The 26,081-nt window shown below is 39.3% G+C and overlaps 1 protein-coding gene across 1 annotated transcript; it reads right to left on the minus strand.

Annotated features, from left to right (window-relative positions):
- Positions 1-11,639: 11,639 nt before the first annotated feature.
- Positions 11,640-25,186, minus strand: LOC132396406 (troponin I, fast skeletal muscle-like). Its single transcript, XM_059973942.1, has 5 exons — positions 24,672-25,186; positions 24,452-24,583; positions 23,458-23,547; positions 20,709-20,891; positions 11,640-12,554 (listed from the first exon to the last, which is right to left on the minus strand). Exons 1-5 carry the CDS (start codon positions 24,747-24,749, stop codon positions 12,465-12,467), a joined length of 573 nt encoding a protein of 190 aa, XP_059829925.1. The 5' UTR covers positions 24,750-25,186; the 3' UTR covers positions 11,640-12,464.
- Between the last annotated feature and the right edge of the window lie 895 nt (positions 25,187-26,081).

Consider the following 26,081-nt stretch of genomic DNA (forward strand, 5'->3'; position numbering starts at 1 on the left):
CAGGAGTCGGATAAAAGTGGGATGACGGCAGTGCTGCCAGGATCAGACTTTATTGCCTGACCATAAATATACCTGAAAAAGTGGTAGTGAGCCACTTCTTGCATTGCTGCAGCTTGGCTGGTGATGGGTAAGGCCACCAAGCTGTGGATGGACAGTCCAGTATTGACAATGATAAAATAGCAATATATTTCTGAGTTCAGGTGATGGGTGACTTGGAGAGAACATTTCTGGGAGCTGACCTTCAATTGCAGCTGCTGCTTAAGTTTAACCTTGAAGAACTGTAGAGGCTATGAGTATGGAGGGTCTGTGAAAGAAGCCTTGGGAAGTGGCTTCTGTGCATTTTGCAGTTTACACACTGAAGTAATACTGCCTAAAGGTAGAAAGAATGACTTCTTACAAAGGTACTAAGCTCCTTGATTGCTTTTGAACTTGCATTAGCAAAGTAGTATCCTAACACATTCTTGGAGTGTGTATTGCAGGTGGAGGAAAGGTGATGCGGAGGCAGTAGGTATCTAACTCATTATGGAACCCCTCTTCTCTGAACTGGTCTAAAAATTATAGCATCCATTTGGTTAGTCTGTAGTTAAATTTGCAGTCATTGCTAGCCCCCCACAATTTTGATGATGGTGATCTAGGCAAAAGTAATGACTCGCCAGTCAAATCATCAGTTTGGTGCCAGTGTTGTAAATGGACTGCAAAAGCTTGTGTAGGGACATTGCTAATTCTGGATCACAGGTCCTCAGCAATTCTTCTGGTCCCATTCGCTTCACTGTATTTAGTGATCTCTGCTGACTCTTGACACCATGAGATAGGAATTGAATCATTTGAAGAGCAGAGTCTGTGGTAATGAGGATGTTATGATTAGATTGAGACATTGCCTTTACAGTTTTGTTGAAAATCTTTCAACCTTGGTTTTGGCAATCATGTGTTGCTGAAGGATATTACAGAATTTCAAGGTGGTTCTTGACTCGATTATGGGACCGTTCTCCACAGACATTAGTCTCTAAGATTTAAGGAAGAGGACATTGTAAAGTTAACCAGATGAGAGCACCTTTGCCATGTCTGAATCTAGTGCCTTGGTGAATATGAGGTGGTAAGTCCCCCTAAGTTCTTACTGTGTTTAAATTTCACCTTTTGATGCAACTGAGTGGCCCACTCAATCATCTCAGGGCCTACATTGTTCACTCTCTGGAGTTACACATACGTCAAACTGAATGAAGGCATTGTTTCCCACAAGGAAAGATTATAACTTTTACCTTCCTCAGGTAAATTCATTATTGTCAATGCCTTGCTAAAAATTTGTAGGTCATTTAATTAACTGAATGGAAATCCCCCATCTGCTGTCTGGTCATGAACTAAGGCAACTGTAGAATTTATTACCTTGTTGGTAAAGACAATGATAGAGAATTCATCTATTGCTTTTTGTTTCAGTGAAGAAATTGACTGAAGTTTCTTCAGAAGTAATTTTCAACAGACTAGAAATGTGCAATTCTAAATTAAAATTCTTTTGTTCATGGTAGGCAAGTGTAAAGGAATTAATTTTATACATTGACATCAAGTCAACTGCAATGGCTAAAATTGCATTTTGTGTATTTTTCCCTATCTTTCCTTCCCATTCCCATTCTCCATCTAGAAGAGTTGGGCAAGATGGCCCCTGTGTAAAACACTCCGTTGGTTGACATCTTCTGGATAGACCACAAAACTATTTATTTCACTTTTTTTGCATTTGTTTGTCATCTTAACTGTATTTCTGAAACTGTTGGAGCCTGTGATTTGCAATTTGGAGATCGACTGAGTGATGCAGTGCTTTGCTTTCTCCAAGAAGATTCCTGACTCTGAGTTCGAACTCTTGAGACCGTGAGGTGAAGAACCTTGGAGACAGAACGTGACCCAATGATTGGATCCATTTCATCAAATAAAGCTTCCATTATTCAAGCTATGAGGAAAATTGAAACGTTGAGGTGACTGTGGAAGGTGAGTGGATGTTGAACGCCTTTTGATTCTCTGCTGCTGTAGGAGCCTGTGTCTGGGGATTAGCTTCTCCACTTGAGCCGTGTTTCTCTCTTTCCATGATGTTAGAAGGAGGTTACCAACGTTCTGTGTTAATGGATTTGGACTATGATCCATGGACTTTTTCAGTTCTAAGGCTTTGATATTCTATGTTGTCGCCATTGTTTCTGATTGTTTTTTTGCGCGGGGGGCCATGGGGGTTTGGGGACTGATGCTCTTGTTGTGCTTCTGCTTGTTCTTTTGTGCGAGGCAGAGTGATTTGGGGGTCGGTGTTCTTACTGCGTTTTTGTACGGGGAGAGGGTTTTGGGATGATGTTGCTTTTTTTTGTACGGGAAGAGGGATTTGGGGACTGAAGTTCTTGATGCATTTTATGCAGAGGAGGGGGTTGATGATCATGTTACCGTACTTTTTTGTGTGGAGGAGGATGGGTTTGCTGTTTCTCTTTAAACTTACTTCCATGTTTTTTGTTTCATAGCTATCTGGAGAAGAAGAATCTCGGAGTTGCATATTACATACATACTTTGATAATAAATGAACCTTTGAACCTTGGCTAAGCCTTTGCCCACTCCAAGAATTCTCCAGTATGTATTATAAGCAAGTATAATAATTCACTGATTTCAAATGTACTCAGTTTAATTTATGCTATGATTTTAGGTAATGTATTTTTCTGAGTTTACAAAAAAAATCTAACCACCTATAATACTATTAGGGACAAGTTAGTTGGAATAAACTCCTCATGCCTCACAATGAGAGAGATTAAGGCAGTTCTCATTTTCTAATCCAGTTTTTTTAAGTGGTGATGTGCAATGTTTATGGATATGCATTTCTGGAAGTCAAGTGAAGAAAAAACTCTTCCAAGAAGCTGTTGACTAAAGTTGAAGCTTAGGTTGCTCTCTAATATAGACACTGGCCAGGTACCAGAAGACAGAATGTACCAGCTATAAATGCCAAGATATGGGTGGTAGTTTCTCTCCATGACTTGTGTTGGGATCACACCATTCTACTGTCTTTCCAAACTGTTTAGTTGATGGGATAGAGTAGCAGAAATCCAAGTTCGTCCTTGATATAAAGATACATAACACAAGCAGTGCAGTTGGGTGCATTAAAGTTTGAAGAATTGTTAGAGTTTAAAACTGTTAGTAATTAAAAGATTGTTGCAAATAGATTTCAGCATGGACAAATATGAATTGATGCATTATGATCTTAAAAAGATAGGGCAGAGTAAAAAGCTAGAAGCAGTGATGATATAGTCTTATAGACAGATTTAATAATAACCCTAAAGACTGATGGAATTCCGGTCCTCGTATCCAGACGTCTGGAGTGCATGAACATAAGAAGCATTCTACAGCTGTACAAAGTCCTAGTTAGACCACATCAGAAGTACTGTGAACCGTATATCTTTGAAAGGCACCATATCTTTGGAAGGATTAAATAAATTTGTACAGCACAGAGTCATCAAAATGAGTCCTAGAATCAAGAATTCATTTACGAGGAAAGGTTGCTATCCTTGGCTTCCAGTCACTATATTTGAAACAGTTATGAATAATTGGACTGAACATTTCAAGGGAAGTTCATAAGGGAATCTGATGTAAATTTAAATTATTTTTTGCTAGTTGAAGAGTCCAAGGCAGAGCTCACAGTGCATAGACAGGAGTGATATAGATAAGAACAAAGTTCCATACAAAGAATTGTGCAAATTTGGGTCACTGAAAGCAGCAACTCAAACTTTATTAATCATTAATTTTAGGTTTAAGGTGTATACTTTGTTGCCAGTGCTGTTAAGGGATACAGAAGCACAAGCTACTGGAGTTTAAGTTTTTTTGCTGAATTGCATATACTGTATTTAACAAAGATTCAAAGGGAATTAAATCATTGTAGGTAAGTTATGGGCAATCTGGAAGTCTGGATGGGCAATTCAAATCACATCAGGGCAGTGGGGGAGATTTGAATTTGATTAACTAAATAATGCTTTATGCTAATAATTATAACCATGAAACCATCTGACTATTGTAAATCCACATGTAATATTCTTCAGAGCAGAAAATATAGTCTTCTTAACCAGCGGTCCCCAACCTCTGGGCCGCGGACCGATACTGGGCCTTGAAACATGCAGGGGTGCAGCAGTAGGCGGAGTGCACCCAGCACATCTTTAAGAACAAATCCAAATAAGCAAGCTAATTGATTAGGTGCTGCCTGGCATGTTAAAGTCGGCCCAGATCAGAGGTGATTGCTGATTTCACTTGCTCTACGCAATCGGCAATCGCCTCTGATCTGGGCCATTATTGTTACTCGAATTATTATTGTTACTTGACTGTCCTGAGGGACAGGGACAAACTTCTGTTTATGTGCCATCCAGATAGAACATTCCAGAGGGGAGATGGATAATCTGCGGCAAGATATACTCAGAAATCTCTTGTGATGCCTCACTCCGGGGCGATTTCTTCCTCTAGGATTTTGGAGAAAACTGCACTCTGTGTTGGTCTCCTGATGAATGAGAATGGAGTGCATGAGTTAAGGTATCCATTTCCAGCTGGACAGGATACTAGAGGTCAAAGCAACAGACATAAAATGCTGGAGGAACTCAGAAGACAGGCAGCATCTATGGAAAAAAGTGGTCGCCGTTTTAGGCCGAGACCCATTGATGCTGCCTGGCCTGCTGAGTCCCTCCAGCATTTTGTGTGTGTTGCTCAGTTTTCCAGCACCTGCAGGTTTTCTCTTGTTTGGGACTGGAGGTCAAAGTTGAGTTTATTGTCTATGCCAGCTCCGTGTATGCACAGGTGCAATGTAAACCTTACTTACAACAGCATCGCAGGCACATAGCATCAGATAAGCAGCATTCAATGTAAAGCAGAAGGATAACATAAATTATAGAACAAAGAAAAGTCCAGTGCAGGAACAGGCCCTTTGGCCCACAATACTGTGCTGAACTACTTAATTGCTTCACTAAACTAGTTCCATCTCCTGCATAGTGTTTATTACTGTTACATGTACCGAGGTCTAGTGAAGCTTATTCTTTAGCATGCCATCTATACAGACCACTTCATTACAAACTTGTATTGAGATAGTACAAGGGAAAACAATAACAGAACACTGAATAAAGTGTTACAGTTATAGAGAAAGTGGAGTACAGGAAAACTGAGTGCAAGGGTTATGATGAGATAGATTGTGAGGTCAAATCCACTTTATCATACTGTGGACCATTCAATGGTCATATTACAGCAGGGCAGATGCTGCCCTTGAGCCTGGTAGTAAGTTTTTGCCTGATGGGAGAAGGAAGAAGAGAGAATGATGTGCCTTGTTCCATGTTGAGTGGGGTGAACAACAGAAGGTGTGAGCGGGGGCTGCAGTCAGGGAGCAAAGGGCAGATTCAGAAAATATTTTGAGAGTGGGTGAGGTATTGGGACATCTCTCCTTTCCCCTCATAAGCCCCATCCCCTGGTGAACTCTCAAAGGGACATCTACCTCTCTTTGACACTGCATACTTGCCGCGCCCTGGCATTAGGCAGTGAGATAATTTTTGAGACAGACATTTCTGGGGTGAGCCAAGAGAGTGAGGAGCATCTCTGAGCCTTTCTCTATCCAGCACACTGCCAAAGATCAGAGTGGAAATTACCGTATTCTATCAAATATTTCCAGGTCTGGAAATTGGAAAAGGTCATGACAGCCAATGTTGCACTTAAATAACTTGGACAGAAATGTGGAAACAACCGATTTGACTTTGAGGAGATTCACATCTTTTCCTTCTAATTAAAGATTAATCTCAGTAAACTTTCCTGTAATTAATTCTGAAAAATAAGCAATGTAATCCCTAATATTCTTGAGTTGATTATTGAATGAAGTATTTGAGTCTTTAAAGAATTTTATCACAGTTTCAAAAAAATATATGAAAACATCTCAGGCAGTTTCCTTTTGAGAGCAATCTGACTTCTGTGTGCAACAACAAACATTAAAACCGTTCATCATTCTCAAAACAAAGTTATCGAAATAGTTGAGAATTGAGAGCATGGGACTTGATTTTATTTACCACTGTAATAACAGTATTTAATGATCTGTGCAGCCGATCACTTAGGTTTTTTTGTGACAGGATGTTGTCTGAATTGAACAGTGAATGGTAAATATGTTAGGTACAGCTTTTTTCAAGAAAGTAATAACCCCCAGGATTGTGTCCTGTCATTGATAGTGCCCCATCTGTTGCACAAGCAAGGATGTTGTTGAGCGGAATGTATTTCTCTGAAAAATAGCTCAACAACCCAAAATATTGTCTCCCCCTTTGTATCGGTTTCCAGTACCCTTGCAAATAACAACTCTTGAACCATGTTTTCATCTTCTATGAAGCAACCTTACGCAAGAGGCAATGATTGCAAATGATTTATTTCAAAATTTACCAATACAATTACCTCAGAAGTTTTTTCAAGAACTGAATAAATATGTAAGGAAATTTCTTTGGAAAGGTAAGATGTCAAGAATATCATTGGAAAAATTGACATGTAAATTTGATCTAGGAGGGTTACAACTTCCAAATTTTAAGAATTATTATAAAGCAAATCAACTTAGATTTATTGCGTCTTTTTTTGATGAAGAAAAATCGGCATGGATTAAAATAGAATTGGATAAGATAGGAGAAAATATACCAGAAGATTTTATATATAAATGGGAATCCAAATGGATAGGGGAAAAAAAAGAATCTCCTATATTAAGACACTTGATTAATTTATAGAATAAGGTAAAAATAGATGATGAGATAAAGAAATCTTTATTAGCAAAAAGAACTTTAATCCAAAATAGGCTTATTCCTTTTACAATGGACAATAAACTTTTACATAATTGGTTCCAAAAGGGGATTAAATATATAGGTGATTGTTTCAAAGGAGGTATATTGATGTCGTTTGATCAATTAAAAAATAAATATAAAATATCAAATAACTCTCTTTTCTGTTATTTTCAATTAAGAGCCTATTTACAAGAAAAGCTGGGACAAACAATGTTGATGCCAAAACCTAGTGAAATAGAAATATTGATTCAGAAGGGAAGAATTAAAAAATTTACATCTTGTATGTATAATTTGATTCAAAAGCAAATAATTAAATTAGGAATTCATAAATCAAGACAAAAATGGGAATCTGATTTGAATGTTAAAATTGATGGGAAAAACTGGTCAAGATTATGTTTTGATAGTATGAGAAATACAATAAATGTTTGACTTAGATTAATACAATGTAATTTTTTACATCAATTATATATAACACCACAGAAAATAAATAGATTAAATTCAAATATGTCTGACCAATGTTTTCGATGTAATCAAAAAATTGGTACCTTTTTACATTCTACTTGGTCTTGTTTTAAAATTCAACCATTTTGGATAAATTTAAGACTTTTATTGGAACAAATTACTGGAGTACAACTTCCACATAGTCCACTATTATTTTTATTAAGAGACATTGAAGGGACAATACCGAAACTTAAATTGAACAAGTATCAGAAAAAATTTATAAAAATTGCATTGGCAGTAGCCAAAAAAGTTATCGCAGTTAGTTGGAAATCTGATTTATATTTAACTATGGATCGTTGGAATAATGAAATGCATAGTTGTATTCCATTTGAAAAAAATTAAGTATAATTTAAGAAATGAATATGATATATTTTTGAAAATTTGGCTCCCATACTTACAAAAGATAGGATTAAATACATAGGTCCTTTGAAGATAAAATTATAGTAATTGGGGAAAGTAAAAAATAAATATCAAAATTATTTTGAACTCCATGGAGCATGTGGGGATTCTCCGACATCCAGGCAATCTTTATCTTCTTTCTTTTTTCTTTCTTTAGATAAGGGTTAAGGGGAGGGGGGAGGGTTAATATTATCTTTCTTACTATTTTACTATTACATTTATTCTTTGTAATTCTTAATATTTAATAAATAAATATTTTAAAAAAAGAAGAAGCAATGATTCATTGCCTGGGAAAGTTGACTCATTCAACTGCAGAGCAAATTCTGTTCTCCTAAGTATGTTGCACAATGGGTCATCTACAATCTCAGACCTTTCATCTATTCACCTTTGAACAGAGTTGTCACTGAGTGAAATTACTTTAATTATTTGGTCTGGTGACTTATACAAAACTTTACTCAGAACCCCTCCTTACTGCTGACACAATCAGTTCTTCTCTAATTGTATGGTGCTTTCCAGCTTTAGCAAAGAGCAATGAAATGTTTGTATGAAGCACGCAAACCGTTACTGTTTTATTGTGAAATGCTGGCAAACGTGTAATGCCATGGTTAAGATTTTTACTGCTAATACTGTAGAGTATTTCATTTGGTAGCTTTCTGTAGAAGCAGTGTGTCCTGTTGACAGCATGGTTGGGTTTCAGGAAAGATAAAGGGTTATGATGTTCTATTTAGGGGTATTGTGTCAGCCAATCTGGATGGTGGAATTGGAGAAGTTTCTAGAGAAAGCTGGGCACAAGGTACTTTGTGCAGATAAATGGCTCCAAGGAGGAAGGGCCAATACCTCCAAGAAAGTGCCTGCTTGTTGGAGATGGATTTTGAACGACGTAGGGAATGTGGTGTGTGCTTTCATATTGCGTGAGGGTCCAGCACTTGAGTTAAACAACAAGTTCAAGATTAGCTCCAACGATGTGCATATTTAGACTGGTTTAACTGTAACAAGTCCTTTTGTTTTTTTCCCACAACAAACACCTTGGCCTCTTTTGGTTGCTTGGTGCTGGTATAAGTCCAGATTTCAGATACTCCACACTGTACTGTCTACACTTCTTCTTTTTCGATCTGCTTCTGCCATTTTATTATGGATTAATGACCACGGTCAATCACCTATTGTTTAAGCCCAACCTCAAGTGCTGTGATCAATAAAGGGTCACATAGTTCAGGCAAAACCTAACTCGCTGTCTGAAGGTACAGTGGCATGCGAAAGTTTGGCCACCCTGGTCAAAATTTCTGTTATTGCGAATAGTTAAGTGAGTAGAAGATGAACTGATCTGCAAAAGTCATAAAGTTAAAGATGAAACTTTCTTTTCAACATTTTAAGCAAGATTAGTGTTTTGTTTTGTACAATTTTAGATCGAAAAAAAGGAAAGGAGCACCATGCAAAAGTTTGGGCACCCCAAGAGATTTGATCTCTCAGTTAACTTTTACCAAGGTGTCAGACCTTAATTAGCTTGTCAGGGCTTTGGCTTGTTCACAGTCATCATTAGGAAAGGCCAAGTGATGCAAATTTCAAAGCTTTATAAATACCCTGACTCCTCAAACCATGTCCCAACAACAGTGGTGTATCTAAGGTATTACATGTGCCCCGGGTGTCACTTGAAGGGGGCACCACTGAGCAGTTTCTATTAAAGTCAGACAAGCCTTCTGCAGATAGTGAAAAAAGAATTTTCTTCAGGTGTATGATCTGTCTTTGATTAACATGGGTGAGAAGCACTAGGATGGCCTTACTTTAGAGCATGAAGAAGACCATGAAATGTTTCTTCATGAAGAAGAAGGAAAGTGGAACTGAAGGAGGGAAGAGACGAAAGTTGGAAGTGGATGAAGCCAAGAAGTTGAGCGAGTTCTTCATGCCTTCTTTGAAAAGCCCGGAACAAGTAGATCGACACATTCCATGGAGTTGCCTGCACCTGCTACAAGTTCGTTAGAATCCGAAGGTGAGTTTATTGGCAAGATTTTACCTGATGAGATTGAACCTGACGACACGGAACCTAGTGAACTGGATGGTGTCAAAGAACCTTGAATTGTCATATCAGAAGTGATTGAACAACATGACACTGGACTTCTGAAGTTTGACAAGGATACTGGAAAAGCAATTCTGCCTGATTTGTTGTGAACAGAAATAATAAAGCTGGGTTTGAAGTATTTCCAGAACATTGAGGGGCCTTTCCTACCAACAAATAACTGCTCAATGAACAAAACTTGGTTCAGGAGGAAATTGGGAAATGGTTGTGGTGAGTAAGTGACTCGCTCATGGCTGATCTATTCCCCTTCTAAAAAGTCTGCATTTTGTATCTGTTGTCTTCTCTATTCCCAGTCAGACCATCAATCCTCATTGGAGCAGGAAAGTGGATTCACCCAGTGGAAAACACCTGAAAGGATTAGTGTTCATGAGAATGCCAAGAACCATCAGGAATGCTTCACACAGTGGAAAGAAATGGAAAGAAATTTAGCTGGAAACAGAGGAGTTATTGACGCGGTATTTCAGTCACAGATTGAGAAGGAAAAGCAGAAGTGGTGTGATATCTTGATGAGAATCCTTCACTGCATAAAATTCCTTGCGACTCAGAACCTGGCTTTGCGAGGACACAGTGACTCACTTCAGCTGGACATTGTTTTCAACAACAATAACACACGGTGGGTTAGCAAGAGACAAGTGAGTGTGTGATCATTGCAATCAATTATGTGGCACTAAGGATCAAAGCTTATAATAAGTATCTCCTTTCTTAAATTAAGCCTGTAATCCCTCAGCTGCCCCCCTGCTACTGAGTAACTCCCCTCTGCCCCCTTAGAAACTCCCACCACCCCGGGGGGTGATATCGCCCACTTTGGGAACCAGCGCTTTATGTTAATGCCCTTGCTGTTCATGGTACTTACTGTGTGATGACTGAATGCCATGCTGCACTACACTGTAACAATGGAACATCATTCCATATCTTTGTTCGATCAAAGGAGATGAGACAAAATCAGTCATTGAAGTGGCAAATGAACCAACTCACAGTGGCTATAGGTCCACTTATCATAGCTTGGGGGACACTCTGCAGTATCAGAACTTAAAACTGCACCATTTGTATGGAGTCTGAGAGCTGCAGGGCATCCTGAGATTGTGGAAGTCTCTGTGACGTAGAAATTCATTGTTTGTTGCTTGCACTAAATGCAGTACAATTCTCATTACACTTTGAACAGATATTTCATGGATGTCCAGATTAAGGTCCAATTACCTATTGTAATTGTGATAGTTTGTAGAAGGTTAAAATTATTTCATGCAGAGCCTTCTCCTTCTAAATTATGCTAATATTTTTATTACTCATATCCACAAAATGCTGGAGGAACTCAGCAGTTCAGGCAGCATGTATGGAGAGGAATAAACAAATAATGTTTCGGGCTGAGACCCTTCATTAGTACTTTCCATAGGTGCTGCCTGACCTGCTGACTTCTGGCATTTTGTGTTTGTTGCTCTGGATTTCCACCATGTGAAAAAATATCTAGTGTATACTCATATCCAAATGCTCTCAGTGTTTTGTTTTTGTCCACCATAGACAAACTCCAGGACTTTTTTCCATTTACCAATCTTCTTCCTTTTGTAAAATCCTATGATTGCAATGGGAAATAATTCTAATGTTGTTGGTGGGTTACTACATGCAGCTCTTCCACTGGAGTTCCTGAAACATTAGGCTGTAGTGTCATTAATCTCCCTGCTTAGGTGAAGAGAGCCATTTACAGTATCCGACTCATCTTCATTTTACACTCCTCCCACTAACAAGAACACTGCATAGGAATGGTGATCACTATATATGTAGGAGCATTCTACATGTAGCAAAGGTGACCAAATGAAGCCTCAGAATACTCATGATTAAAAAAAAGTCAACCCTGCTTTCAAGAGTTTATTTACACTGTAGCTTTCAATCTGGAGTACATCATAAAGTAAAAGATCTTGTAAGTGATGCTACAAAGTTATTACTTGTGTTTCTGTAATTCCAAAGTACACTTAACATGTACTAGGGCAGCATGGTGACACATAATGGGCCATAATTTACTGTCAAAATTAAGCTGAGGTTATAGTGTATGCTGTTATTTAAATGGAAATGATACAGTAACTTCATTTGATGGCAGGTTCATGACTAATGGTAGTAATCCAAATGGAGACAGCAAATCACTGTTATTGTTGGAGATTTTTAAAGAATGTAAAATTTAAAATTCTTTCTTCACCTTTCTCTTTGTCTACTTTTTATCTCTCTTTCAATCCCATCTTCCTTTCCTTCCCTTTTCTCTTTATTCCTCTTTGTATAATTTGACAATGAATTCACACGCTCAAACGTACGTTCCTCTCTCAGTCCCTGTTTTATTGATTACACTTCGATCTGGTTGGTTAGGGAGATGTCCTGCTGTTTTACCTGATACTAAGTCTTAGTTCCTCCTTTCATTCATTACCATATTGTTCCTTTAGCAACTTGTGATTCAACATTATCAAGTGGGCAAGGGCAAGTCTAAATAATGCTCATTTCTTGCTACAATAGTTTGTGGCCTGATGCCTGATGTCAAGCAGTAAGAAGATGGAGTAAGCTCAAATGCATCCTGACCTCTTCATTCCAGCTGTTATATTATTCATTTATTCTAAATGAAATTAACTAAATCAGCACAAAATATTTCCAATAACAATGAGAACAAGACTGACCTACATATATTTTGTTACAAACATTAAATGTAATGCAGTATTTGGTTTTATAGAGAAGTTTTATTCAGCACCCTCAAACATCTTCTTTCTGCCTTCCATTCCAGCCTTCTCCTCAATGTTCTTACGCCAGTCTCCAACATCCCGCAGATCCTGAAGGGAGAAAGGTTTGTATGCATTCAGTAAAATGATGAATTAATCTTTGATAGCATATGCTTCCTTCTGACTATCGGAGTCACAGAATAAACATTGCACAAGGATAGGACACAACCATGCCTATAATGTGGAACTTAATACTCCCTCTGATGGTTTAGGCACCAGTCTCTCTGAAATAGAGGTTACCACTTGATTCTATTCTGCAGCCTAAAGTCTATTTCGTACTTCTTGTGTGAATGTGAAATATCACAGCAAACATCTCCATGCCTATTCTGCGTTAACTAATTTGATGCAGATCAGAAATGGACAAAAACATCTGCTCTCTACACTGTTCCTGATTGATTGTTAAATTATTGTTAAATATTTCCCTGCAATCTGGAGCTTACAAATTATTATACTTCTGATATTGGTCAGCCTGATAGATCAAAAACATAATCTCTTAAGATCAGAGTGATGCTAGAAGTGTAACCAGACATACGGCACCACTTTCAGAATTCTGAATGATTATTATTCATCAGTGAACAGCGAGCACAGGCACTTTATGGGCATTACAATCAATCTGCCATGGTTAGCTACCCATTCAGCTATACTTTCTGAAAGAAGCATCAATTAGAAGCTGTTACTCTCTTATCCATTATCCTTTGCTCATAAATACTGGGGGCTAATTTTAGATTTGCTGACAGTACAAAGTAAGGGAGGTTGATTAATGGCACGTAATCCAATATTCATCATTTCACATTGTAACCAAATGTTAAAACTACTGCAAGAATTCTGGAAAATGAAATTTCACTCGTTTTACAGGTAACTTTTTCCCAGACCCTCAGTATCTCTGTCTGCTGCTACCTAGTCTCGTACAGTGGTAGTGCTTCCCTACAGCATGTGGTTAGCACAAGGCTTTATGGTACCAGTGACTCGGTTCAAATCCTGCCACTGCCTGTAAGGGATTTGTACATTCTCCCCGTGACCTTATAGGTTTCCTCCAGGTGCTCCAGTCTCCAGTACCAGTTGGTAGGTTATTTGGTTATTGTAAATTGTCCCAGGATTAGGATAGGATTAGATTGGGAGATTGTTGTGCGGCATGGCTTGAAGACATGGAAGGGCTGATTCTACCCTTAATGTCAATCAATCAATCAATCCTTTGCTAAAGTCCATGTCTTCTATCTAAGTTTCTCTACTATGACTTAGTATTTGTGTTCTATTTTACTCTGCTTTATGGGTAGACAGCTTTTTCTATATTAAAGGTGCTGCTGTCGTGTGAGCCTTTGTGTAGCAATCCATGACCAGAAAATTATAGGGTTCTATCCCACTTGAGAAATTTGAGTGGAGAAGTCTAGACTGACTTCTTGTGCTGCGTGGGCAAAGTACTGCAATGCTGAAGGTGCTGTCCTTCTCATGACATTTTAAACAAGGACCCACTAGTCCTCAAATAAAATTGTAATACACGATTTTGAAGAAGGGAAGGAAAATGTTCTCTGGTATCCAGTCAATATTTATCGCTCAGACAAAAATCACTTAAAAAAAACCAATTATTTGATGATTAGCACATTGCTGTTTTTGGAAGCATTCCCAGCATAAATTGGCTGCCACATTTCCTACATTGCAATAATGACTACATTTCAAATATTACATCATTGGATCTGAAGCATTTTTGGAAGGAATAATGTCATGAAAGGCACTGTATAAATGCATGCATCCTGTCTTTATATAAATGCACATTGTTGTAGCTGCTAATTGAGATCAACCAGCTCAACAAAGGCTGTTGACAGGTCCTAGAACTGTTTACTCAGAGTGCAACATTCCCACAAAACACAGTGTAATTTCACACCAATTTTTCCTAAAATAATTTGAGATATACAGGTTTAGAACTTGAGAACCGAACACTGAAGTTGCAATTAATGAGTTCTGCTGGGTGGGGTGTCCGTTCTTGAGTGTGATCTTTAATGCTAAATCCACATGCTATTTTGTTTGGAGGGCATCAAAACCAGAACCTATGTCAGCCGGTTGTTATTGTGTGTGTGCATTCCCTCACATTTAGATATTACTGAAAACGCCAGCATTCATTGTCCATTCCTAATCACCTCTGAACCAAAGAGACAGAAGGAGTCAACCATATTGGTAAATATAGAGTCACATACAACTGAGACTGTGTAAAGACAACAACGTTTATCAGATTTATCCATTGGTTTTCCTTCCTTCCTACTGACATCGGTGAGACTTCATATGCTCTCAATCTCTTCAGCAACCTTCAATTGCCTGGCACTGATCATTACATTTTCACCATAGATGATCAGTTCCTGTATAATTCTATCTCTCTTCAAGAAGACCTTAGAGCTCTCTGCTTCTTTCTTGGCAATAGACCTAACTTGTTTCCTTTCACCACCACCCTCCTCTGACTGGCAGAATTGGTCCTCACACTCAACAGTTTCTCTTTTGGCTCCTCCACTTTCTCCAAACCCAAGGAGTATCAATGGACCCCAGCTATGCATGCCTTTTTGTTGGTGATGTGGAACAGGCATGTTCCAAGTCTTCACTGGTAACACTCCCCAACTCTTTCTGCACCTCATTGACAAATGCATCACTGCTGCCTCATGCATCTGTCCTGAACTTGTCAATTTCATCAACTTTGCCTCCAACTTCAACCCTGCCCTTAAATTTACTTGGTCCATTTCTGACACCTCTATTCCCTTTGTCAATCTCTATCTCTGTCTACTGACTATCACAGCTATCTCGACTATACTTCTTTCCAGCCTGTCACCTGTAGAAATGCCTTTCCCTTTTCTCAGTTTCTTTGTCTCTGCCGCATCTGTTCCTAGGATGAGGCTTTCCTTTCCAGTATATCAGAGATGTCTTGCTCCTTCAAAGAACGGGGTTTCTCTTCTTCCAATATTAATACTGCCCTCACTTGTAATTCCTCTATTTTCTGGACATATCCCTCACCCCATCTTCCTGCCACAATAACAGGGATAGAATTCCTCTTGTCCTTAGCTACAACACCATGAGCCTCTACATCCAACACATCATTCTCAGCAACTTTCACCAACTTCTAAGAGATCCTACCATCAAATACATCTTTACCTCCCCCCCCCCCCCATGGTCCTCTTTCCGTGGGGATCATTCCCTCTGTGGTTCCCTTGTCCATTAGTCCCTCACTACTAATCTCCCCCTAGGGACTTATATATGCAAGCAGAAGAAGTGCCTGTCCATTCTCCTCCTCCCTTACCTCTGTTCAGGGCCCAAAGCAGTCCTTCCAGGTGAGGTAACACTTCACCTGCAAGTCTGTTGGGATCATCTACTGTATCTGGTGCTCCCTATGCAGCCTCCTCTACACTGGTGAGAGATGACATAAATAGAGGGGCCACTATGTCAAGCACTTTCACTCCATCTGCAGGAAGCAGGACCTCCCAGAGGCTAAGCATTTCAATTCCAGTTCCCATTCCTATTCCGACACATCAGTCCATGGCCTCCTCTATTGCCACGACAATGCTGCTCCCATATTCTGTTTGGGTAGCATCCAATATGATGGCATGAATTTTGATTTCCCTAACTTCTGGTAATTTCTCCCACTCTCCCTTCCCTCTTTTGCTATTTCCCACTCTGGTTGTCTGTAAACTCTATTCTTCTCCTTACCTGCCTCTCACTTCCCCACGGGGCTGCCCTTCTTCCCTTTCTCCCAGGTCCACTCCTATCAGGTTCTTCCTTCTTCACTCTTTTACCTTTTCCACCTATTACCTCCCAGCTTCTCACATTGTCACTTTCCACCATCTACATGGCTTCACCTAGCACTTCCTAGTGTGTACCCCTTCCCCTCCCCTCACTTTCTTATTCTGGACTCTTCCCTCTTCCTTTCCAATCCTGATGAATGGTCTCAGCCTGAAACATTGACTGTTTTTCCCTTTTCGTGGATGCTACCTCACCTGCTGAATTCCTGAAGCATTTTGTGTATGTTACGTTGGATTTCCAGCATCTACTGAATATCTTGTGTTGTTAAATTTTTTACCGATGGCCATTTATGAACCAGACATATTTACAGCAATCCAGTGTTTTCATGATAACCGAGAGTAACCATAGCTTTCGAATTTCAAATTTTATTTAATTACTTTAATGCTAATTCCATGCATATCATGGTGCGACTCATACTCATATCTCTGGAGTAGTCATACACAACTCTGTATTCTACTCTAGTAATTTAACAATGACGCTACTGTACCTCTTCTTCCAACAGAGAATATTACAGATTGGAAACCTCCAGTAATGCAGCCTATCATTGTCTGTGGTGTTAAGACTAATTATCACACCCTGATTCAAATGAAACACACATCAAGGTTGACAAATTGAATACCATTGATTTAGATATGATGTTGTGGAAAGACTGAAGTACTACCAATAACATATCTAAAACTACTAGCAAAGGAAAACATCTGAAACTAAAAGAGCATAACCAAGGTATGCCGAACTTTAGGGCACAGGATTAGGGTAAATGGTAAGAGGTTCAGAGGGGATCTGGAGAGGGTAGGTTTTTCATCCAGAGGATGGTTGGAATCTGGAATGCACAACGTAAATAAGCAATGAAGGCAGGTAGCATCACAAAAGTTAAAAATTGTCTAGACAGCTGTGTGAATCATACCGAATGAGATTGGTATGAATGGGAATTTGATGGTGAGCATGGTTACGGTGAGCCAGAAGACCTGTTTCTGTCCTGTGCAGAGACTTGAGTAGATAAGCCCCAGAGGTATGCTTGAGTTACTCCTGTGCAAACCTCAACAGGCTGATCAGAGCAGCAGTGGGGGTACACCAGACATAATGGCTCACTCTCACTGGCACAACAAGCAAAGACATTTCGACTTCCAAAAAAAAGCAGAGCATTTTGCTTTGCCATTTGTATTAAATGTGCTAAATTTTCAATTCGACATTAGACAACACAGTGATGCAACTAAAATAACCACTGCCACGCAGAACTAGAGATCCAGGTTTGTTCTGCCTGGGTGCTATCTGAGTGGAGTATGCACATTCTCCCTGTCAGAGCAAGGGTTTTATCTAGGTGCCCTAGTTCCCTCCCACATTCCAAAGGTAAGTTGATTGGTGTGTTAATTGGCCACTGTGTATTGTCCTTAGCGTGGAGGAGAGCGGTCGAATCTCAGTGGAGTTGACATGGATGGGGAGAATAAAACTAGGATTAACAAAGGATTAGTTTAAATGATGGTTTATGGCTGGCATGGACTCAGTTGTCCTGTTCCTGCTCTGTGTGGCTCTCCAACTGTCAATGGCTAGCATAGAAATGAAATTTATTTAAAAAAATACAATATTTTTATTTGTGAGTTGATTTGCCGTTTGGCACATGGACAGTAATTTGACACATCAACACAATGAGCACAGATCAAAAAGGCATGAAACACTTCTCCATTCTTGTTTCACATTGGAAAGGTTTGTATTTATATAGTACCTTTCACAGCCTTCAGACGTCCAAAAGTGATTTACAGTCAATGGAGTATATTTTTGATTTGTGCAACAAGTTCTCACCCACAGAACTATGATAATCACCAGGTAATCTGTTTTGGGGGAGGTTGTGGGGTAACCATTAACCAGGGTAACACCCTCTCAGCCTTTCAAAACAGTGCCAGTGGGATGCTTTGCATCCAAGTAACAACACCTCTTTAAAACCATACTCCTGACAGAGCAGCACTCTCAAAGTCTTCCCTGGGCTATGTCTGTGGAATGGTGAACCAACAAGACTCTGACTTCTGGATACTCAGAGTAGCTAACTCTGGAGAGATCCCAATCCACGTCCAGCTAACAGAGAGGCAATGATCACAATCCAAGCAACACACAAAATGCTGGAGGATCTCTTGTGGCAACCATTTCAGCACTGGGAAAAAGACTATCCACACGATCAGTGCCTCTCATCATCTTATACACCTCCACCAGGTCACCTCTCATCCACCGTCGCTCCAAGGAGAAAAGGCTGAGTTCACTCAACCTATTCTCATAAGGCATATTCCCTAATCCAGGCAACATCCTTGTAAATCTCTCTGCACCCTTTCTATGCCTTCCACATCCTTCCTGTAGTGAGGCGACCAGAACTGAGCACTGTACTCCAAGTGGGGTCTGACCAGGGTCCTATATAGCTGTAATGTTACCTCTCAGCTCCTAAATTCAATTCCACAATTGATGAAGGCCATTACACCATACACCTTCTTAACCACAGAGTCAACCTGCGCAGCTGCTTTGAGCGTCCTATGGACTCGGACCCCAAAATCCCTCTGATACTCCACACTGCCAAGAGTCTCACCATTAATACTATTTTCTGCCATCATATTTGACCTACCAAAATGAACCACTTCACACTTATCCAGGTTGAACTCCATCTGTCACTTCTCAGCCCAGTTATGCATCCAAGCAATGTCCTGCTGTAATCTCTGACAGTCCTCCATGCTATCCACAACACCTCCAACCTTTGTGTCATCAGCAAATTTACTAACCCATCCCTCCACTTCCTCATCCAGGTCATTTATGAAAATTACGAAGAGTAAGGGTCCCAGAAAGATCCCTGAGCACGCCACTGGTGACCGACCTCCATGCAGAATATGACCTGTCCACAACCACTCTTTGCCTTCTGTGGGCAAGTCAGTTGTGGATCCACTAAGCAATGTCCCCTTGGACATTATGTCTCCTTACTTTCTCAATAAGCCTTGCATGGGGTACCTTATCAAATGCCTTGCTGAAATCCATGTACACTGCATCTACTGCTCTTCCTTCATCAATGTGTTTAGTCACATCCTCAATGTGTTTAGGCACGACCTGCCCTTTACAAAGCTTTGCTGATTATTTCTACTCATATTATACCTTTTCAAATGTTCATAAATCCTGTCTCCCAGGATCTTATCCATAACTTACATTCACTGAGTTAAGACTCACTGGTCTATAATTTCCTGGGCTATCTCTATTCCCTTTCTTGAATAAAGGAACAACATTCCCAACCTCCAATCCTCCAGAGCCTCTCCCATCCCCATTGATGATGCAAAGATCACTGCCAGAGGCTCAGCAATCTCCTTCCTCGCCTTCCACAGCAGCCTGGGGTATATCTCACTGGTCCTGGCGACTTATCCAACTTGATGCTTTCCGAAATATCCAGCACATCCTCTTTCTTAATATCTACATCCTCAAGCTTTTCAGTCTGCTGCAAGTCATCACTACAATCACCAAGATTCTTTTCCATAGTGAATATGGAAGCAAAGTATTCATTAAGTACCACTGCTATTTCCTCTGGTTCCATACACACTTTCTCACTGTCACACATGATAGGTCCTATTCTTTCATGTCTTATCCTCCTGCTCCTCACATACTTGTAGAATGCCTTGGGGTTTTCCTTAATCCTGCCCGTCAAGGCCTTCTCATGGCCCCTTCTGGCTCTTCTAATTTCCTTCTTAAGCTCCTACCTGTTAGCCTTATACTCTTCTAGATCTCTAACATTACCTCACTCTCTGAAACTTTTGTAAGCTTTTCTATTCTTCTTGTCTAGATTTATTACAACCTTTTTACACTAGGATTCCTGTACCTTACCATCCTTTCCCTGTCTCACTGGAATGTACCTGTGCAGAACTCCACACAAATATTCCCTGAACATTTGCCACATTTCTTCTGTAATTTTCCCTGACAACATCTGTTTCCAATTTAAGCTTCCAATTTCCTGCCTGATAGCCTCATAATTCCCCTTATTCCAATTAAACGCTTTTCTGACTTGTCTGTTCCTATCCCTCTCCAAGGATATTGTAAAGGAGATAGAATTATGATCACTATCTCCAAAATGCTCCCCCAAGGAGAGATCTGACACCTGACCAGGTTCATTTCCCAATACCAAATCAAGTACACCCTCTTCTCTTAAAGACTTATCTACATATTGTGTCATGAAACTTTCCTGAATACACCTAACAAACCCCACCCCATCTAAACCCCTTGCTTTTAGTGGTCTGCAAATTAATCAGCTCACACCAATAGGATATTTGAATCTCAATAAGGTCAGGTGTTTAGTAACTACCTGTAATGTCTCAGTAAGACTACATGTCTTGATCTTAGGGGATTGGTCAGACATGCATGCTGCTGCCATCAGAGAGAGAACTAAAATCCAGCCATGGGTTTTCATTGGTGATGACTTACCTTCTCCTTTTCAGTGTCCTCTTTCTTCACTTGTTTCAGGTTAGCTCTCAAGTCCATGGACACCTTGTGTTTGGAGCCCAGCAGCGCACGCAGCATGGCATCAGCCGACATGCGCACTCTCTTGAGGGGTGGTCTCTTAAATTTGCCCTTCAGGTCAAAGACTTTCAGGTTCAGGTCATCAATCTGCAACATTTAAGGATTGACATTTGCACCTAAATAATACATAACTGAAAAATCAAAGAACTGTTCTTGCTTCCCAGATCCTGGCTGGGTTAAAAGTGACTTTTTAATCATTTCAGTTTTGTCTGACAAAGATTGATTGGGCACTTTCACCACCTCCCCGCACTCCCATGACTCCAGTTTCTTGACTGGCAGTTTTTTATATCCCCAACGGAGACATTGAAGAGTGCTGGTGCAGATTTCCCAGGATATGTTTATAAAGGCTTCTCCTCCTTGGTGAGAGTAACAGGCCTCGGGTTTCAATCAGTGATTGAGGATGTTATACACTTTGGAGGTGGCTGCTAAAGGTTGTGCTGAATACCACACATGGTGGGGCAGGATAGAAAGGTTTTAAATATGAGCAAAAACATTTTTTAAGAAACGACTCTGGAACACAGTTTACCTGGCTTAAAAAAGAAATAGCAGTGTACCTTTATGACATCCTTTACAATCTTCAGATTATATTTACATATTTGAGAGACAATCGAATGATGTATATGCTAAATGATAATTAATCCTCCAGGATGCTTACACTAAACATGCTCTTACATTACATATTAAAGCATGAAGCCTGTATCTATTAACAGAGCCTTTACGGTATGCTACTTTGTATGTTTCAATTGGGTTATTTTACTAAACCTAAGATTTAGTGATGTAAATAAGGGGATATGAGCCAACAAAAGCCAATGTTGTTCATTGATAAACAATTGATAGCTTAAGTACCTTGTTTGGAACAATCCAAAGAAAGCTTTGAGCTTGAGCCTTTATAAAAGACAGGCTTGATTAGAGCTCGAATGTTTTGTTCAGTAATGGGCAGCATAGTTTGGAAAATATGTGAAGGCTTTAGCCAGTGTAAAGAAGAGATTCACAAAGAGAGTACAGGGATTGAAGATGAAAGATGAATTATGTGGATTGACTAGTGAAGCTGGGGTTATCCTTTTTTAGGACGGATGAGTTTGATAGGTGATCTGCTGAAGGTATGTAAAATCATATATGGTTTAAGTACTGTAGATCAGGCAGAGTGAAAATGTTCCTATTAGTGGAAGGGTCAAAAATCCTGAAGGATATAGAATAAAGGTGAATGTCTGCGGAAACAGGACAAGTTGAATTAGTCTTCCATAGGGATGGCATGGACTTAATGGGCCAAATGTCCTCTTTAAGTTCTGCATCATTTCTTAAGAGGCCAAATCATTACACAGAATCGCAGAATCCAATTTCCTTTCAGGCTCTTGCTCAGTACAGAACGAGTGCAGTGAATGAAGGGAGAGGAGGAGTCCATCCACCAGCCAGTCTACTCTAATAAACTCTGACTGAGCACAGGTCTATCTCAATAAGGTTTTACACTGGAACTGAGGACAAGCAACAGACTGAATCAGCAGATTGAGAAGAAATACTTTCCAAGTTAGTTGTGGAATCCCAAGATGCTTTGGTCTGTTTGTGGTTTGGGTGCAAGTTCTCATCCCCAGTGTTCATAGGATCTCCTTTGATTGGGTCAGATGAGAAGGATACTAGCAATGTCTCATGTTACTTTGAGATATAGGTTCTGTATCTGTTCTTTGTCCAAGGCCATGGCAGCCCAGGTGAGATGTACAGAAAAGGGATCCTGATAGAATGGACTTCACCCATCTTTCCTGTTTTGGTACTGATTCCTCTTTGATTACAATGAAGAAGTATCCCAGTTGTGAGCCCTTGTGGAAATATTTGGGTACCAAGCTTAAGTTAAGTGAAGGCAGTGTAAGGATGGATGAATAGTGTGTTTTACTTGAATACCTTTGGATAATCAAGTTATTTGTGGAGATTAAATGGGGGGATAAAGGACTGAGTGGGAATTGTTATTCCATTTATTACATAAATGGGTGGATAGAGGACTGAATAGGAATTTTTATTCCATTTATTCCATGTAACAAATCTGGAAAAAGAAGAAATTGATTGACACAGGTACTAGAAACTACACATGCAATGAACTAGCAGTGATTTGCATGATTTAGATAACTGAAAATTGTGCAGACAGACACTGCTTCACTTTCTTTCCATTTCATTCCATTGATGTTGTCTAACCTTGTGCTCATGGAGTCAATATGCTTAAATTGTTGATTATTATTATCTTTTTCTGTTGATATTTTGGATTTTGCTTGTGTCTCCTTTGTTCAGTTTTAGTTCAATCAGTGAGTGGCCTGTTTCATATGATACAGAGGTATGATTACAGGTTAAAATATTAAGGAACTTTCCTATTGTTAAACAGTTTGCATATAGTTATACATAAAAAGGCACTGAATGATGCCTGTTAGCTTCCCATCATCTAATCCCAATAGCTTATTCTATTTTTCTTTTCTCCCTCATGTCTCTGACTTCCTTCCCCTTTAAATATATCTGTTCTAATTACTTCACCTGTTCTCTGTGGAAGCATATTGCACATTTTAAACAATCGTCATTGACTTCATATTCCATTCACTAATCAGGCCATGCAAAAAGTTGCTTCAGAAAAGGAACAAATAAGATGTTGAAAATGTTCGGGGGAGGTGGCCATTACCTCTTTGGCAGTCTTATCAACTCTGGTTTGCAGGTCATATCTCTCCTCATCAGCCACATCTATCTGTGCATGAATTTTTTTGCATAGATCCTGTTGAGACAGAAAGTCAGCAAATTTAACTTTGAGGTGTCACTGTGTCTTGCATTCATTCTGTAATTAGAGCATAGTTTAAAAAGCACTTGCATTATCACTGTTATTGATGAACAGGCCTGTGAGCCACACTAAAACGACCAGTAACACCTTAAAAAGGAAGAAATAATTGCTTGACTGAAAGGACTTGCTTTCTTACCCTTCCGATTGACATTGATAAATTGTGTAAGATTCAACTAGAAATCATAATATAGAAGAAAAATCATTATACATTTCTCATCAGTCTTCAGTTTTCTTGTTCATAGTGTTTCTGCAACACTTTGGTCAACAAAAGTAGACCGGAAAAACCTACTTACAATGCATCTCTTATGCAGTTGTCCAACTTAAAAGAAAGGATAAAATGACTGTTTCTACCAAAAGATGCCAAATTTCTAGGATTGGGGAATAGCTGTTGCTTGTGAGAAAGGAATCCATGTGGACAGCAAGTATTTAATGGAGGTACTTCTGCAAGGCGGCTGGAGCTTCATTGTCCTGAATGTGGTGTGTGATAATTTCTTACAACTGAAGTCAGAAATGGTGAAGAACAGGGAAAAATGGCAATGAACATTTAATGTAGGGCTGCCTGAATTGTGATTAATTATATTCAGTTTTAAACATTGGATCATTTCCAAAAAGGAGCATGGATTCAACTGAAGACGGAAAACATGAACTTTGTCCTGAATTATAGTGACACCATTAACAAACGAAGAAATATTTTCATTGATGGCGCAGATTGCTTCCAAAGTAAAAATTACTTCTACAATGATCATTGTTCCCAAGCTAAAAATCTTTCAATTGTATGAGCTTTGTACTCCTATGGCTACAAAAGCAAGATTTTATTTGAATAAAATGATATTGAAGTAACCTGTAATTCTGCCATTGAAATCCCATGAACTTGCACGGCTGCACAATGTTCTGCCATGTACCTCTCCTTCTCCGCTATCCGATCTGCTTCTTCCTTCTCAATCGCAGTTTTGGCTAGTGAGAGCAGCAAGCTCTGAAACACAGATGTAATGCAGCAATTGCTTAAATAGAAATCTGTCAGAATCAGTGAAAGGAAAGTGCACTATAAATTGAAAAGGTACCTTCAGATGCATTCTGCGAGAGGAGGTCATCTTGGATTTTTTCTGCAGCGATAGATGAACATCAAATATGAGGAACATTTGATAGGTAACTTGAAATCAGATTATTGTAAAAGAATGTTTAAGCAGTGGGACATGCTGTTACTGTGCAGTAACTTTAGTTAATCTGTTAGAACAAACTTTTCTCCAACAACCCAGAGTTATTTCCAATCAACTACATGTTTTATGTCAACCACTCTTTCTCCTCTGCTTTGCTGATGAACACTAACTTTGTACCACTAATGTTTTTCCCATTGAAAGCAATGGGCTAATACATGCTCATTTTTGCTAAAGGAATTACAGTTCATTTGTTCATACAACCAACCTTCTGCATCACTATCAGTTTCAGCATTTTTAATTAATTCAATATGGTTATTACCATGATTAAAATACTATGCTCAAATTATACCATTACAATTTAAATTCAGTTAATAAACAAACATATGAATTTATCCTTGAATTTGATGGTTTGTCATATAGGTTAATTCACTAAAATCATTTGAACTACTAAACAGACCATTCCTACCCTAAGTCACAACCACATTGATTTGTTTTACAGTTGGGCATCTATCAGCTCTTTTGCAATCATCAGAACCATAATGGAATGAGTAATCCCATTGCTACCAGACAACACTTCCACACAGTTCTACCTGCTTATAACTTACTCACCAGTGGTCAAACTGGCAGCCACCCAACAGCAAAGAGACAAACCAACACCTATTGGTGTTTTCATTAACAAGGTCCATCTTAAACTCTTGGGGCTCACACTGTCCAGGAAATTCCTTGCACTAGTCATGTACATTCTGCGGCTGGCAGAGCAGGTCTGAAATTAGGCATCATGAGCACAGATGGCCATTTCCAAACTCCTCAAATCTTGCCAGCACCAGTGAGACACTGCTGGTTAACTGCTGTTTGCCTGGATGGCTGCAGCAGCCACAAGGGTTAAAAATCTATGCATGTCAGCATTATTTTTAGTTAGCTTTCTTCATCCTTTTTTCTCATTTAAATAAACATACCTTGACTAACATAGCTCCATTTTAAGCACCATTATACCCAGTGTTATTACTGTCTGGTGGTCAGTGTTAGGAAAAAAAAGCTCACACATCATAATATTATTAAATATTACTGCTTGTAACTCATCATCTCCAACAGCCACTTTCAACACTGTCTCAAGACAGATGAAAATTACCTCACTTGTACAATATGTAATTCCAGGCTCACCCCACATCCAAAAGTAAATTCCCAAGTTCCCCTTTGTGGATAACATGGGTGCAAAATAGCCATGCAGAGGGGCTTGTGGGGATATTTCACACACCTAGTATAAGATATACCAAATAACCCCAGCTGTTGAAACTGTTGGAATGCAAAGCATGA

This window comes from Hypanus sabinus, chromosome 7 (genome assembly GCF_030144855.1).
Source record: "Hypanus sabinus isolate sHypSab1 chromosome 7, sHypSab1.hap1, whole genome shotgun sequence".
NCBI lineage: Eukaryota > Metazoa > Chordata > Chondrichthyes > Myliobatiformes > Dasyatidae > Hypanus > Hypanus sabinus.